The sequence below is a fragment of the Perognathus longimembris genome, chromosome 19 (assembly GCF_023159225.1).
Source record: "Perognathus longimembris pacificus isolate PPM17 chromosome 19, ASM2315922v1, whole genome shotgun sequence".
NCBI lineage: Eukaryota > Metazoa > Chordata > Mammalia > Rodentia > Heteromyidae > Perognathus > Perognathus longimembris.
Genome location: NC_063179.1, coordinates 39,701,204 through 39,719,311, shown reverse-complemented (window position 1 = coordinate 39,719,311; position 18,108 = coordinate 39,701,204). Strand labels below are relative to the sequence as shown.

Below are 18,108 nucleotides of genomic sequence, written 5' to 3'. Positions count from 1 at the left end.
CTATTTTGAGAAGCAGTGCTCAAGAGAAAGTCCTTTGGGTTATTATTATTATGTTTAAGATTAAATGTTGAAAGAGAGGCACTCTCTGAAAGGTGGTTGGTGAAATGTTATGTGACTAAAATTAGCATTTAGATTCTGGACTAGGCTGACTAAATATAAGTAATAGAAATATCCAGTATGAATGATTGACATCAAAGGCTAAATTCTCAGCAAGCCCTGGCAGCACGAGACCTATGTGTGAGCTTCTGCAGTTGCTGTGCTGGGAGGGACGGCGGGGTGACCGGTGGCCAGCACCAGGCTGCGGTGTATAATCAACGTGGCTAACAGTGAGGAAAGTGGTAAAGCAACCTGAAGGTATTCATAAAAGGCAGGCACTGCCTAGTTGGAAGTGTGACCACTTACTGAGATTTCCTTATAGCTTAAAGCATGAGGCTATGAAGTCTTACTGGTTTGGTTATTTTTACATATTTATATGAACAATAAAACCATCAATACTTATATTTTCATATTTTTATTTTATATGTATATTTTTATTATATTCCAAAGTTAGTGCCAGGGAGATTTCCCTTAGTCTCTCTGCAAGAATTTCTTGTAAAAAAAATCTTGAAAAAGAAGCTTCCCATATTTCAAGGAAAATGGGCACACACAGGTTTATGCAATCTGCAAATAGTTAACATGTAAGCTGAAGGAAATGGCTTCTATTTCAGATTCAGCAAGAGAAAGGTCAATTAGGAAAAAGCATGTACCAGTAACCAAAAGCATTTTCTTACATCATTCCACAACTTAAAAAAAAACCATAGGAATTGTCTTTCATAACCAGACAATAGGTTCAAAAATACTCTTTTCACACCCCTAAGTGATGCTGTTGGGAACAACGGCCACTGTAAGGCCATTGAATGCTGGCACATTGCAGCATGTTCTGGTTATCATTAATCTGTTGTTGGTTTTTTTTTTTTATCTTCTTTCTTTTTTCTCTCTCATTAACTTCTTGCTTTCTTCTCTTCTTCTTTTATTCACTGGATTCCGAGGATCGTAGATTTCAAATGTGTCTGAATCTTGCATGCTTGCATCTTTAACTTTTCTGCTCTTATCCTCAAACTGGAGTACATGTGACATCCTAAGGATGGGAGAGGAAGAAAAAATGGTTTAATGATTTTCGCATGAGTACTGAACACAGAAATTCCATATCCCACTGGCAAAACGAACCATAAGCTATGTACGGAACATCCAACACTAAGATCGAGTTACTGCTTATCGGTCTTGTCCCACACAGAAAGCAACTTCTCAGGAAACACTTGAATTTGAAAGCCAGGCCTGGACTTTAATCTGCTGGGTTGTATTTCTAACAGTGCAATCTCTACAGTGCCTTCACCTGGGGGTCCTCCCTGGTAGGGGGACCAGAGTTCTACCTTCTAGTGCTCCTCAAACTGTACTCAGAGAGCACTCTGCTCCCTTGAAGAACACTCACTTCAGCAGGTTGAAGGACAAAATATAGACAATAAACCACACCTACCTGATGGTTTATGTTTTAAGTAGTTTCAATGGGTCAAAAGCAAAACTTACTAAGAAAATTCAAAAGTGATATTCAGGTTTGGGATAGTGCTCGGTGGTACAGCACTTGCTTACCATGATCCCCAGTGCCACGAATCTGCTATGTGTGTGTGTGTGTGTGTATTTATTTATAATATATACTATAGTGAGAGTTAAAGAAAATGAAAGCAATATTGAAATGGTGTTACCAAACTCTTTTCTGGAGAGTTGCTGGGTTAAAAGTGGTTTTGTTTTCATATAAAAGGAAAGTAAACTTCTGGCATAACCCCATGGCACGGACTGACTTACTCCTCATACTGTTGATTACTATAAATCTAACCACCCTGCGTCCCTACTCCAGCGAACACTTACTAGTCTTAAGGCATCAACATGTGCTTGAGTCTAAAGTGGTCATAAGCCGGCGATCCTTGGCAGCAGGGAATGTGTAAGTGATTAGCTGAGCCCCCATTAGGAGGTGTGAGGAATAAACAGAGGAGTCCAACAGTTCAGACTTCTGGGAGAATGGATGAATTCAGGTGGACAAAAACTCAGTTTTATACAAACAAAACAAAATGGTTAAGGTTTTTCTACCAGTTAATTAAACCAAAAAATTAAAAGGTGTATCTTATTCATACTTTTCTTCACCACAAAAGATAGGGCTAAACTGCATATAGGACTCAATACTCTGTATATATACCCTACAACTTGCAGATGAAACCTGAATAGGCCACTGATTTCTTTTGCCCTTATAGAAGCAGAGATACAGCAGTAAGTGCTAGTGGAGAATCCTTACTCTTTGCTGTCCCCCTCCCCGACGCCGCCCCGCAGTTATAACAAGGAGAGACACTTATTTGCAAGGCAGACTGTCAATAGACTTAGATTTTGAAGAATCCTAAGATGATCTTGGGAGAGTAAGCAAATATTAAGGACTTGCCATTGCTGAGCACTGGAGCTGCTACTTGTTAGGGTAAGTGGAAGCTCCCTGCCTCTTCTATGCCACTGAGAAAGCTCTTGAGTACCAGTGATGGATGACCTACAACTGACTTCAGTTCACAAATGAGGCAAATCACATTCCTGTACTTTTTAGTTAATAATGTGCTATATGGGGGCTGGGAATATGGCCTAGTGGCAAGAGAGCTTGCCTCCCATACATGAAGCCCTGGGTTCGGTTCCCCAGCACCACATATACAGAAAATGGCCAGAAGTGGCGCTGTGGCTCAAGTGGCAGAGTGCTAACCTTGAGCAAAAAGAAGCCAGGGACAGTGCTCAGGCCCTGAGTCCAAGGCCCAGGACTGGCCAAAAAAAAACCAAAAAACAAAAATGTGCTGTATGATCAGATTGCATAACTGACCTCATGTAATACATGGTTGCTGACTTTTTATGCTATAGTTGTTTAGTAAACACTTAGAAAATGCATCATATAACCACTGCATATACAGACAGATTCCAGAGTCTGATTTTCTTGTGCTTTCAACTTCCTACAGTGTTTTAAGTATTAACTTCTCAAAGTAAGCAATCTCTAACTCCTAAAAAAAGGTTGAATGATCTATGGCCATGGTAACAAGTAACCACTGGAATCAGTTGGAAACACAAACTAGACAGAGCCAATTAATGAAGACCCTCTTAGGTTTAAATGATCAGTGATATCACATCAGAACATACAAGTCAACTAATCAGCAAGAGCTGCATGCTTTTGAAAGCTGGCCAATCAAGTGGCAGACTCGCCCAGTGAGGAGCTTCTCAAAGCCAGCTGAGCAGCAACGATCACTTGAATGCCTGTGATTCTGAGGCTAATTGTTGCCCACTGAACACTTCCTGCCTCCGTGAACTCTACTAAGATTTGCAACTTGCTTTGCTTGGCGAAAGCTAGCCTAATAGCATATACTGCTATTATTTATATAATCCAGTGAGTTTTATTTATTGTTCTTCAGATAGTAAAAGTTGGTCTTTCTGGCTGCTAGAGGCTCAACTATGTAACCCTAGCTATTCAAGAGGCTGAAAGTATGGTTCAAAGCCAGACTGAGCAGGAAAGTCTTTAATACCCAAATAATCATTACAAGCTGGAATTGGAGGAGTGGTTCAAGTGGTAGAGCACCTTGGAAGAGCCTTGGGAGAAAGAAGATAAGGGGCAGGGGGCAGTACCCAGGTCCTGAGTTCCAGTCCTAGGACTGGCACCCCCCCCTGCCCCAGTTGGTCTGTTCTTCAATACCTCTTGCAATCTATACAGTGTTCCCCATAAAGTGCACCCTAAAAATCCTAGGCATATTATCACTAAGGGGAAACAAATTAAGAAGAGTGTCAAGACTGTCCTTTTAAGGTTCCTTTACCACATATCAGGGTTCAGCCTCTACAATGTATGTCAACAAGGTCTTAGCAGCTTGACACACGCTTAGTGGTTGGTATATGGAGACTTAAGTCAACAGCAGGAAGTAGCTGGAATCACATGCTGACCTTTGAACAATTTTATTCAGTACTCCTACATGGATATTTTCTTCCCATCCAACAAAGTTATTAATACATTTCCACATATACGTCATTCTATTTTAAAAATGATCCCATTCTTTACCCCAAAATATAGCTTTTTTTTTTCCCTTTGTAGTATCAATTTCAGGTAGAAATGGTCCACATTTCAAAAATGATTTTACCAGACTTTGTCAATTTAAAAACACAAAAGGACACCTTCCTCTTTCTATGCCACGAGATAATCTTGCAAGTCTTGGATTTAGTTGGCTCTGGTGTAGGAAATAAAATCTAGACACGTGAACAGCAGCACAAAGTCGACAAGGAGAAACATATTCTTACAAATGTGAAAAAACAGAAAGCCATAAATTAAAGGAGCTGCCGGTTTCAACTGTTTGTTTCATATACCACTGCACTAAACAAGTCCAACATTTTGATTAATAACAAACCTAAGCCCAGAGGAAAGAAGGGGCTATCAGCTTACAAACTACTTTAGATTTAATACCGTAATACTTAGCATGGCTGGTTATTCTGCAGTAATATTTAATCTTTAAGAGAAATAAAAGCATAATCAAAATGCTTCACCCATTTATCTTTCAACAGGCTTCGGTCACTTCATTTTCAAAAGGAAAACAAAACCGTTATTATGATTTTCAGCATAATTAACTCCTGACCTATGTGCCTCCATAAATCACAGACTGTGCGAACTGCAAGCCTACCCGTGCGTCCCAGTCTTCAGTGAGGACATTTCATGCAGCCGGAGAGCACAGACTTACCCAAGTACACGAGGGTCCGGGAGTACACCTTCTCCTATGGCCTAGAAACTCTGCACAAGCCACTTTTTGGCTGGGCATGGAATTGGCCAAAGAAGACCCATAAATTCTTTTGGAATTAATTACACACCAATCAGTAACATATGAAAATTTTGAAGGCAAAGACAAAAATCTGGTTCTGACTAATAAGAACAGTGATTTTAGTGAACTACAGAAATATAAATGTTTGTATTTACAGAGGTTGTATTAGGATATTTTTAGATGGAATTGTAAAAAAATTAAAGCACAAGTGATTCTTTACTCCTTGCACATCTAGCTTTTTAAGGTTTCCACACAGTTGTGAAATAGATTAAGATATGGAGAGTATTTGTTATCTATAAAGAATGTAAGGAAGGATTCTCAAACTTACAATAAGTATCCCAAAATATGGTTCTAAAGTTGAAATACATTTAAATTATTTAGGTTGACATGAGGTAAATAGTTCTTCTGCTTATAGAGAATTTTGTAAAAGATCCATTCTCATTTCTAAGTCTCCTTTTTGTTTTTGAAAGAGACATTTATTTTTATCTTTATCTTATAAGTAGGACTGAGGAAAAATATCATATCAGATTTTCTCTCATATGCAGGTACTAGACCTTAAAAACAATAACAGAATGACCTAAGTATAAAATGGAGAGGAGGGAGTAGGACTGTTTGGGGGTGAAGCTAGTGGGAGAGTAGAGGGAAAAGATGAATGAAACCTATTAAAATGGTTTAAAAAGGGGAGTGGGGGAGAAAACAAAGTATAATGGGGGGACTTTGAGCAAAGTACATTATATGCACGTTTGGGAATATCACAGTGAGACAACATAGACTAATTGAAAAAGAAATATTTTATATTGTTTCAGGTACTTAAGTATTCTATATCTGTACTGATTTGCCATCCACAAACTCTTCTGTATACTCTAAAGTATTCTTTGTTTTTTTCCACATTTCTTTTATATTATTCCTTTAAGGGTCAAGAACAACTGGATACTTCAGGGTGAAGTAACACCTAGGTACTTGCTACCTCACCAACAAACCCTCTGTTTCTCTCACCAGTTCTTCCCATTGCATAATTGCCTGGAGACAGTCCAGCAGTTGTTGGCAGTGGGATGCCCAGGGCCAAGCATGGTGATTGTGATGGGAAGGAAGCCTTGGGATCCTCTGTGCTAGTCAGGTACTAGAAGGTTTGCTATGCTACACTTGACAACCTTTTGTGGATAGGAACTGCCTGTAATGGAATACTCCCATAAACTTCTCAAGTCTACCTTCTCATGTCCCAGTTGCTCCTGAACTACACTCATGGCAGTGAATAATGAGAGGACATTAGAAAAGAAAAATCAGCATGTCAAACTGTTGATCTAGAACCTTTGTATTAAATGCAGGCCAACTGTTAAAAATCATATGAATAGCCTACAACACCACTGTGTTTCTACCCTGAGAGGTATTGATTTAACAGTCCTAGGCTAGGGTCCCATCACTAGTAATAAAAATTCCTGATTATTTTAAAGTGCAAAGTAAATATCACAGGACTACAGTTTAAGAATTTTAGGAAGGATGAACAGTAATAAAGGGGTGAATGTGACCACAGTGCATTACATATGTACATAGAAGTAGCACAATGAAAATCTGTATAATTAATATACACTTTAATTCAAAACATAAAAAAGAACATTCACCTTGTCTGATTCATTTGTTTCCTTATCACTTTTTTTTGCTCTTTCAGAGGTGTAAAATAGCTGGTTTTTAGTAACAAACTACTCACACACAGGAAGAGCCTTCGTGGCCATTGAGTCTATTTTTCCTCACTAACCAGTACTGAGGGCATTGTTAGTTTCTGAGTACAGGTAAGAAGGTAGACTCTGTTCACTCAGCAAACATTTGAGGACCTTTAAGTGTATGGCCACTGCTAGTGATACAAAGTCAGACATAACCCAGGCCCTCTGCTCCTGAAGTGATCTGTTTATGAGGAACAATGGACAGAACAACATGGCAAATACATGTTTTAGAACCACCTACAAAGCAAGAGACTATTAATAATCACAATGTTCATGGGCAGTGCTGCGAAAAGCTTCCCTGTTTGAAAGCAGCATAGACATGAATTGGGTGGGGTAGGTAGGACTCATCCCCATTTACTGCTCTTTTGAAGTGCATGGGCTCTTCCAATGCTAGAGAAATTCTCGACACCCATGCACCTTCGACCATGAGCCCAAGACTGGGGGGAGAAATGTGTAGCTGGCACGATGTTGACCAAGTTGTTTCTCGAGTGTCTGCAAGCTTTCATCTTATGGAAATGGATTTAACATCAGGAATAAGTTGAAAACTAATTCAATGCTAGATCTAGAAAAGGAGTTTAAAAAGTCAGATTGGGTAGTGCTTATTCTAGAGCAGAAAAATTTAAAAAAATGTGGCTATAAAGGAATACAAATGATCAGTTGTGTGGTGCCTAGGCTGGCCTTTAAAGCAATTCCAAAAGAGAAGTTCCAAAAATGTCTTGAGCAATGTGGACACATGTTTGGGAAAAAGCTTACTTGAAAAAAAACACACATTAATTTCCTCTATAAATTTGTGTCCTTTTATTGCCTTAAATCACTGCTTTCTGGAAATCTCAGTCTCACTTTCTCCTTGTTCTTCCTAAATGTGCATGCTAGGTAAGAATCCACAGTCAAAGGCCCAGGGCCTGCCACTGTGGAGGAATTTGTCTGGCAATCTCCTTTCAGGCACTGAATTATTACAGATTGCCTTGTGATCAATGATGATCTCCAGGTCTTTTTGGAGGAAAAAAAAATATATATGTACATACACATATGTATATATATATCTCAAAAATGCAGTAAATATAGCCATGAAAATGCTCAATCCTTTGATGCTATGTCTACATAAGAACACTTAAATTTCTCCTGTGGCTTCCATAATCTGGCCTTTGTTTCCCCCCCCCCCCCTGCTCCCCATCATCTCGTCCTTCTCCTCCCCACTATCTCCATTACACGGTATGCTCCAGCCACTTCAAATCCTTTCATTCAGTGTCTTAAGGAAATCCTGCACTCTCCTGCCTCTTTCTGCCTCTCCCCACCCAGTACACTTTTCCTCTTCCTTCCCTTCACTGAGACAGCACCCTGACCCCTCTCCTAGCCTGCTCTTTCTCTAGCAGCATGAAGCCTTCTTCCCAGCTCCCAGGAAACCCCACCCATAGCTCGAGTTTTGTCTTCCTTACACTGTAGTGTAACTGCTGCTGCCCTCACTAAGTCACGTGGACAGTGAAGAATGGACGTTCTGTTTAATTGGCCTTTGTACCAGCATTGGTCAGCAATATTTGGCAAGAAGAATGCTCTCAATAAATGCTTATGAATATGCACATTTTTTTTTTCTGGGAAGTCAGTTACCTTCAAAACTTTTGGCTAGCATTCTGGGTTTTGTTTCACATTTCTCCCTGATAGTAGTAGCACACAGTTCTCAGTTTTTTAGTAATTATGTTTATAAACCATTAGTGTTACAGGGGATAGAAGAGGGGTAGGGAGAAGGATGGAAGGATTGACTGATCAAGAAGCACTGGCGTTTAGATGGACTTGTTAAATTCTAACTTCTTTGTATGCCCTTCTGAAGTTCAGAAAAAAAAATAAACAACCAACAGCTGGGTGCTGGTGGCTCATGCCTGTATTCCTAGATAGTCAGGAGGCTGAGATCTGAGGATCCTGATTCAAAGCTAAACTGGGCAGGAAAGTCTGTGAGACTCTTATCTCCCGTGAACCACCAGAAAACTGCAAGTGGAATTGTGGTTCATGCTAGCCTTGAGCTGAAGAGCTCAGGGACAGCGCCCAGGTCCGGAGTTCAAGCCTCATGACCTAAATAAATAAATACCTAAGTAAATATCCAGAATAATAGAGAAAAGGCTAGTACTCAAAAAGGTGAAGAAAGGTATTTTTTTACCAACACTGAATTTGTGCTATGAAAATCCAGCACTTCCCTTTCTCAAATAGGCCAGATAAACTGCTTAAAGATAAATGTTTGCCTTGTGTTTGCTTCGTTCTGAGGTGGGAGAAGCATGTATAGTCCCCAGACAGCCTTCCATTCCTGGGTTGAAAGACCTCGCCACTCTTTGAGAATGGCATATACAAAATTTTCATACATATAATTTGTGTATTGTGTTGACAGTTTCTCATTTCTCTATTAAGTCTGAATTCTTAAGAAACCCAACTAAATAGTTCTTGGTTATTACTTATGTTTGTCTACTATGAGACTGTGAGTTACAAACTTAAATGATCTGGTTTAAGATTTTTGGTGGAGATGGCTTAAAAGAGGATTTGTAATTGAAACACAAATGTAGCCCATTTTGTTTTTAAATAAAAAAGTTGAGCAAGATAAAACAATGTTCAAGTGCTGCCCGTGTGTAGTTGTTTGAGAAGGACCACACTGTTCTGTATCCCAGTCACTTCCCGAAGTGCTCTGCCACCTCCTTCCCCAGGACAGGTTCCTGGTCCTTTCAAAGCCCGGTTCAATTTCTGCTTCCTCAAAAATCTCTTCTGCCTGCCCTGGGCCTTAGGGAATGCTCCTACATTTGAATTTCTGTAACATTTTCTCTAGAAAACTGTAGGGTGAAGTCAAAGCTGGGTTTCAGTCACAGTTCAGTCAGTGCGTGACTGTAGGGCAGTCAATTGCTTCTCAGTGCTGTTTTCTTACCTGTGAAGACGTGCCCTCCCGTGGCTAACTGAAGTGATGAAGAGTCATCATTCTTTCAAAACGGTACCTTTGCAAATAGCAAAGAGTGGTCTGAACATTTTTCATCATCTCAACGGACATTGTAGTTTGTGTTTTACTCACGTTGAGCCAAAACGAACGCTATAGACTGGATGGATTAAAGAACAGAATGGCTTAGAGATCAAGCAGGGATGGGAGCTGGTACAGGCTTTCTCTTGTGCCTGCTTTTATAGAATTAATTGGGGTTTAATGAAGTACTAAGGCAAAGCTCTCCTCTAAAGGGACTCATGTCCTTATAAAAAAAGTCACGAGGAACACAGCGGCATGGAGAAAACGCTTTATGAGGGTACAGTGAGAAGGCAGCCAGGCATCTGTAGAAATCAGCCTTAGCAGCATCTTCTTTTGGCTTCCCAGATTCTAATACTGTGAGAAAATAATATCTGCGAAAGGCACCCAGCCTGTGGTATCCTGTGACTGCAGCCCAGCGCACTCAGACCTAGCTTTCACCCAACTGCCTTTTCCTGCCCCAGGGTCTCATTCCTCTGAATGGAATCTCCTTTCATCTAGTTGTCAGGTCTCCTTGGCTGTTTGTGGCAGTGGCAAATTCTCAGTTTTCTTGTTTGTGATCACTTTTCAATTCTGGGGAGCACTGATCCAAGCATTTATTAGGCTGTCATATCACTGGTATTTTTCTTTGTAAGACTTAGCTTACGAGTTATTGAGAGAAAGACCACAGATATAAAACAGCACTTATAACATCACATCAAGGGCTTATACATGACTTATAGTTACTGAGAATAACCCAATTACCTAACTAATGTAGCACAAGCTTCCCAGGTTTCCCCATTGTACAATTAGTTACATATTTGTCTTGTTCTTTCTATGTTGTACCCATTGGGAGAAAAAAAATCACTCAGTACAATATAAACCTAAGGAGTGAGGAATTATCCTTTATTATTCCTTCCCTCCTCTCTTACCCCTCCACCCCACTTTCTTTTGGGGGTACTAGAAGATGGAACTCAGGGCTTCACATATGCTAGTCAGGCAAGTGTGCTGTATCACTGAGCTACATGTCTACCCCTTTATTATTATTATCATCATCATCATCATCATCATCATCATCATCATCATCATCATCATCATTACTGCTACCAGGGTTCGAACTCAGCCTCATGCTTGCTCAGCCTATTTTCTCTGCTGGGGCTTAACTTCTTGAGCCATGCCTCCAGCCAGAAATTTGTTGGTTATTTTGGAGACGGGGTCTTGAGAACCTCTCTGCCTAGGCTGGCTTTGAATCATGGTTCTCTGGGTCTCAGTATACAAAGAAGCTAGGGTTGATTACAGGTATAAGCCACCAGCACCAGGCTCCCTTATTCTTTGTATTAAAAATGTGTTAAGTTACTTTTGCTTGCATGCTTTCTCACTTTTCTTCTACTGGTATTCTTATTTGGATTCTATTAAGCTTAAAGAATAATTTTGAGGCTGGCACAAATGGCTCAAGCTTGTTATCCCAGATACTCAGGAGGCTGAGATCTGAGGATCACGGTTCAAAGCCAGCCTAGGCAGGAAAGTTGAAGAAACTCTTACTTCCAATGAACCATCAAAAAGTGGGTGAACCACCAAAAAGTGGGAAGTGGAGCTGTGGCTCAAGTGGTAGAGTTCTAGCCTTAAGCACAAAAGCCCAGGGACAGTGCCCAGGTCCCGAGTTCACCTCAGAAATGGCACAAGATAAAGAGGAAGAATTTTTTTTTAAAAAATAAATTGACCTGCACAAAAAACTAACTGTATTAACTATATTAGGAAAATACTTTTTTTTTTTTTTTTTTTTTTTTTTTTTTTGCCAGTCCTGGGGCTTGGACTCAGGGCCTGAGGACTGTCCCTGGCTTCTTTTTGCTCAAGGCTAGCACTCTGCCACTTGAGCCACAGCGCCCCTTCTGGCCATTTTCTGTATATGTGGTGCTGGGGAATTGAACCCAGGGCCTCATGTATACGAGGCAAGCACTCTCGCCACTAGGCCATATCCCCAGCCCCACTACTTTTTGATCTAATAAAAAGTCGCAGTTTTTTGCTGGAATGTAGCTCAGTGGCAAAGCACTTGCCTAGCAAGTGCAATGTCCTGGGTTTGATCCCCAGTACCAAAAAAGAAAAGACAAAAAAATACAGTTAAAAACAAAAGTTGCAGTTTTCTTCATTTACATAAACATTCTGATAATATTTTATTGTTTGTTTCTTGATCGTTAGCATTTGGTGAAATCAGATCTTTCAAAAAATTGCATTTTTAAAGTGGTGATTTTAGAGTACTGATTCTTATGTATTTGGAATTTGTAGGTATGAAGTTACCTGGCTTTCTCTATTCCATTCTGCAGACAAGCAACTGAGGGGATGCTACTGAAAGGCACAGGATTAGCTACCACATTGAAGTCAGCTTCCCAGTTCACAGCCTTGAAAATGTAGATACCCAAATATAATTGATGCTAGTACAGACACTTATGCTGCTAATGAAAAACAAAGACCACAAGAGTCTCTGGAGATTTGATAAAACCATGTTAACAAACATCTGGCAGTTGCTACAAATAGCTGTGCTATGGAAGCACAATTAATATAAAAACAAACTTTCAGATTCAGTTTGAGTGAGTTAATGGCCTCTAGCCACATAAAGAACAGTGACTTTACTAACCCCTAAATGACGACTACTTTTTCTTCTATGACTCTCAGCTCACTTTAGCCACTACATTTTGTGGCTGCTTAGAAAATTTGACATTTTGTATGCTTTCTAGAATGTTTACAAACACCAATCGGATAATTTCATTTCTTCATTTTAATAATAAAAATGTACTTTTTAGGTAAAAACCCTAAGACATTTAAATTTAGGGCTTTTCTCCATCAATGAATAAAAATCCTAGTTCTCACAAATATTTAAAGCTTCTTTAGCAACTAAGAAGTTTGGACATCTACCCAAAATATTACAAGCAAGCCCACACTAAAGCCACCAGCACAACTATGTTCATCGCAGCACTTTGCCACCGCTAAAATATGGAACCAACCCAGATGCCACTCAGTAGATGAATGAATTAAAAAAAAGTGGTACATACACACAATGGAATTCTATGCCTCTATTAGAAAGAATGACATTGCCCCATTCACAAGGAAATGGAAGGACTTGGAAAAAATCATATTAAGTGAAGTGAGCCAGACCCAAAGAAACAAAGACTCTATGGTTTCCCCTCATTGGTATTAATTAGTACACCTCTAGTATAGTCCTAGCAGAAGATCACAATAGCTCAATAGGTATGTACACATGCATACATAAGATGATGCTAAGCGAAATGAACTCCAAGTTATGGAAACAAGTGGTTTATTATTGTTGTTGTTATGTTCAATGTGCCATGTGAAATTATACCATTTTCTGTTGTCTTTCTCCCCATCCCCTGATGTCACTGTAACTGATTTTGGTATCCTGGGAATTGTATATACATTTATTGGAAGTAGGGAAGGGAAGGGGAACATTAAAATGGAGAGACAAAGGGTAAAAGGCAAACCAATGCAACAACAATACATACAAAACTATATGCTGTAAACCAGCTGTTCAACTTCGGGGGAGGAAATTGGGGAGGAAGGAGGTGGAAGGAAAATGAGGGAGGAGCTAACAAGTTATTAAGAAATGTACTCACTGCCTTACGTATGAAACTATAACCCCTCAAAGTGATGTAACTGTACATCACTTTGACAATAAATCAACTTAAAAAAATTAGAAGGGTTAAGCACTAGCACATATGAAGAAAAGAAATGTAAATTTTTTTTTTTGCCAGTCTTAGGCTTGAACTCAAGGCCTGAGCACTATCCCTGAGCTTCTTTTGCTCAAGGCTAGCACTCTACCACTTGAGCCACTGCTCTACTTCTGGCTTTTTCTGTATATGTGGCTCTGAGGAATCGAACCCAGGGCTTCATGCATGCTAGGCTAGCACTCTACCACTAAGCCACATTCCCAGCCCTCAACTTTTTTTTTTAAACATGAACTAAATGTCAGAGATGGCAGTAACTCATATGAAGAGGCAGGGACTGAGAGAGAAAACAGGAGTGAGCCCAGAGATTAAAGGAGTTAAGGTCCAGTGAGGCAGGATGCACAAGACAGGGAGGACTGTGGAACCAAAAAGGCCCAGGAAGAGAAAGAAATCAGGAAGAAAAGTGAAGATGAAAAGGAGACTTAAAATGAGCAACATTCACTTAAAGGAAACAGAAAAATGCAGGCAGAAATGATAGCTAACATTCAGAAACAAAACTAAGAAGAAAGATCTAAACACTGACAGGAGAAAAATAGGAACAAAAAATTAAAATACTTTAACAAACAAAAATAAGTAGAGGAAAACAGAACATTTGGAAAGGCAAGCAAATGCAAAAAATAGACATAGACTTTTGGAAAAAGAAAACAAGAAAGCCAGTGGATTTTCTTTTACTGTTCACCACTAACATGGAAAAAATCTCCTTTGTTCTGAATTTTGAAGGAATGTTAATATTGCCCCCTCAGTTTGGGGTTTTGAAAAGCCAACTCTAAAAAATGCCTTTTGTTTCCCCTAGTTAAAAAAAATTACATTATAGAGTGTCTTTAGTAAACACTGAGTATTGTTGGGCTAAATGTGAAAGATGTAATTTTTAAAGTAGCTCTGGCGACAGGGGAATGCAGTCTCCTGGCGTCCATGCCTGTGGAACTGCCTCACACACAGCGGGACACAGGTGGGGAGATTTAAGAGGCTTTCCAGAATAGATCTGCAATATGCATTCTTACACCTGCCTTGGGGTTTAACCAACTGCTCAGCCAGTAACATGGAATCTACGGCCACTGGACTAATAGCACCACGTAGGGAAGACAGAGTTCCCAATCAAAACGGCCTGGCAAGCAGCTGGAGCGCAAGGCTGGCTGGCCGCCTCTCTCAAATCAGGCTTGTGAACAAAAAACAAACTTCCTTAATGTGACAGATATTTATTTCAGGGCAAATTGTAAGAAATCACAGAGTTAATACAGAGGAGCTTTCTTTATCCAGAAGAAAAAGAGCAGAAAAAGAGGTGACTTCAGAGACTGGCCAGAGAGCTTAGAATTAAAATAATCACTATCCAGGGTCAGCAACTCTGACGAGGACCTATTTATAAAGAACCACATCGGTCTTGTGCAGGATTATTTATAGTCTTGTATAAAATGAACACTGACCAGGGAACTTGGTCTATAATCATATTCTCTCTTGCATCATTTTATCACTGCCGTAGAACTTGGCCAAGAGAGAAGAATGGAATAAAAACATTTACATTTCACTGAGCTTATAATTCTATGCTCTCCACAGTGATGAAGATACTCCTGCTTTACATTTAAATTGCATTTATAGTGGCTGTTCCTACAAGCATCTTCCTTCAGATCCCACACTTCTTTTTTAAAAATTTTAAAAATCTATTTATTTATTTATTTATTTGTTTGTTGGTCCATGGGCTTGAACTCTTGAGCTCAAGGCTAGAGCTCTACCACTTGAGCCACAGTGCTACTTCTTATTTTCCGGTGGTTAATGAGAGATAAGAGTCTCATGGACTTTCCTGGCTGGGCTGGCCATGAGCTGCGATCCTTAGATCTCAGTCTTCAGTGTAGTCACAGGTATCCGGCTTAATTTTTATTTTTTGGTCAGTTGCAGGGCTTGAACTCAGGGCCTAGGTGCTGTCCCTGAGTCTCTTTGTGCTACCACTCTGCCACTTGAGCCACAATGCCACTTCTGGCTTTTGAGTGGTTAATTGGAGGGAGATAAGAGTCTCACAAGAACTTTTCTGCCCAGGTTGTTTTTGAACTGCAATCCTCAGATCTTCGTCTTCTGCGTATCTAGGATTACAGGTTGTGACCCACCTGTACCTGGCCTACACTTCTTTTAGTAGAAAAGTCAGTTCTTACTAAGGAAGCATTATTGTTCACTAAAGATAAAACTCAAATATGTCTTATCTTACAATATAAAGAATTGAGAGGGGGCTGGGGATATAGCCTAGTGGCAAGAGTGCCTGCCTCGGATACACGAGGCCCTAGGTTCGATTCCCCAGCACCACATATACAGAAAACTGCCAGAAGTGGCGCTGTGGCTCAAGTGGCAGAGTGCTAGCCTTGAGCGGGAAGAAGCCAGGGACAGTGCTCAGGCCCTGAGTCCAAGGCCCAGGACTGGCCAAAAAAAAAAAAAAAAGAATTGAGAGAAACTATATGAAAGCTAACCAATGTGAACAAACTAAGAAATGGTCACTAAATAGTCAAATATTATAGGAATGATATAAATTCCAATCATCATCATTATAGATCTGACAGTAGTCAATTCTTAAAAATAATAGTAACATCTAAGATGAGACCGATGAAACCTTTGTTGGCACCAATTGTTCTAGATATCTTATCAAGCCTTTAAAAAAAAGCATTTCTCACTTAATCTACTAACTGACCTACGTCCAAAGGTATATTACCCTCAGTTAATGTTTGAGAAACAGAGATAGAACACACAGCTACTAAGTTTTTCAGTCTGATTCTAAATTCCAATGCTCATACCATTTTCTATTTATATTACTATGAAATATTGCAGGTAAATGACACTGCAACTTCTTATTCAATTTAAACAAGCTTTTAAATAACTCTGAATTTTAAGTGAATATCATTAAAATATGAAATTTATATGAAATTTAACATCTTCTAAGACTTGAAAGGGGCTAGACTGTTTTTGACTTCCAGGTTAGTAAAGTCCTGAAGTCACTTGCTTATTATAACTTAAAACAACAAACTGCTGCATTAGAAAATTGAAAAACATAAAAGCTAGCTCAGAGAAACTGCTAAGTGGGAATGCCATAAATACTATCACATTAAGTTGTATCCTATAATCTAGTAATACTTTTTTAAGCAACAGAGAATGTAATGAAATTACAAGTAAGAAAAAACAACAATAACAAAGTACAAACACAAGAAAAGATTCTGGATGCAAATAGAATCAAACTGTTGAGCTCTGTCTAAATGGCTGTTTCTGAGCTCTCCAACTTCCTAGCTATGAGATCACCCCAAGTTAATCTTCTTGTGTCTCAGGTGTCTTCCATATAAAATAGACATAGTAAGAACACTTAGCTTGTTGGTTGAAAAAAGACCTGTGTTTTGTAAATGCTCACAGAAGTTGGCTGCTTAATGTAACTTTTATTTCTACTAAGAAACACATCTCAAATCCAATAGTTTATTATAGTCAAATTAATTAGCTGCGTATAAAGAACTGCATGAAATTCAGGAATATTGAGATGATTCCCTGCATTCTGTCAGACCACAATGGAGTAAAATTAGAGCTCAACACCAAAAGCTGCCATAGAAAATTTTGTAACTCATGGAGACTGAACAACACATGTTGAATCTCTAGTGGGTCACTGAAGAGATCAGAATGGAAAGTCAAATGCTCACGATATTTAACAAAATTGAACACATAAAATACACCAGCTCCCTGGTACACAGCAAAGGTAGTACTCAGAGGAAAATTTATAGCTCTGAGTGCCTATATCAACAAATTGGAGAAATCTCAGTCCAACAATTTAATGATGCATCTTAAGGTCCTTGAAAGAAAGCAACAAGCCAAAGCTCAACCCAGTAGAGGGAAACAAATAATTAAAATTAAATGAATTAGAGTCCAAAAAAATAGAAAGAATAAACAAAACAAAGAGTTGGTATTTTGAAAAAATTAACAAAATTGACAGACTCTTAGCAAATCTTACCAAAAAAAGAAGGGAACACACCCATATAACTAAGTATCAGAGATGAGAATGGAAACATCACAAAAGAAACAAGCAAGAATCAGAACGTTATAAAGGAATACCTTGGAAATTTTTATGCCAACAAATTCAAGAATCTGGAAGAAATGGAAGAACTTCCAGCAAATATTGATATTCTCAAACTAGGCCAAGAAGATTTAAACCAACTAAATAGACCCAAAACAAGCAATAAATTGAAATGGCAATGAAAGATTTCCCATCCAAGAAAAGCCCAGGACCAGATGCCTTCACAGCCAAATTCTGTAAGTTCTTCAAAGGAGAACTCACTCGAATACTCCTCAAACTCTTCAATAAAATGGAAGGGGAAAGATCACTACCAAATGCATTCTATTAAGTCACCACTACCCTCATCCTAAAACTAGATAGGGACTCATCAGAGAAATAGAAATAGACCTATTTCTCTGATGAACATTGGTGCAAAATTTCTCAATAAAATTCTGTCCAATTGACTTCAACAACTAATCACAAAAATCACACAAATGGGATTCATTCCAGGGATGCAAAGCTGGTTCAATACATGCAAATCAATTAGTGTAATTCAATTCATCAAACGGATCAAGAAAAGAACCACATGATCATCTCAATAGAGGCAGAAAAAGATTTTGACAAGATCCAACACCCCTTTATGATATAAGTTCTGGAGCAGCTAGGAACCCATGGAATCTTCCTCAATATAATAAAGAGTGTATATGACAAACCTAGAGCAAGCATTATACCTAATGGAGAAAAGTTAAAATTATTTCCTCTAAAATCAGGAACAAGACAAGAATGTCAGCTCTCTCCACTCCTCGATTCAATATAGTATTGGAATTCCTAGTGAGAGAAT

At 39.1% G+C, this 18,108-nt stretch overlaps 1 protein-coding gene across 2 annotated transcripts in view; it reads right to left on the bottom strand.

Annotated features, from left to right (window-relative positions):
- Positions 1-290: 290 nt before the first annotated feature.
- Cwc27 (CWC27 spliceosome associated cyclophilin) overlaps positions 291-18,108 on the bottom strand; it is a 186,686-nt gene continuing 168,868 nt past the window's right edge. For both annotated transcript variants that reach the window (XM_048368469.1, XM_048368468.1), the window contains one exon: positions 291-1,117. In XM_048368469.1, the coding sequence (XP_048224426.1) occupies positions 955-1,117 (163 nt within the window). In that variant the 3' untranslated portion in view covers positions 291-954. The remainder of the gene's footprint in view (positions 1,118-18,108) is intronic.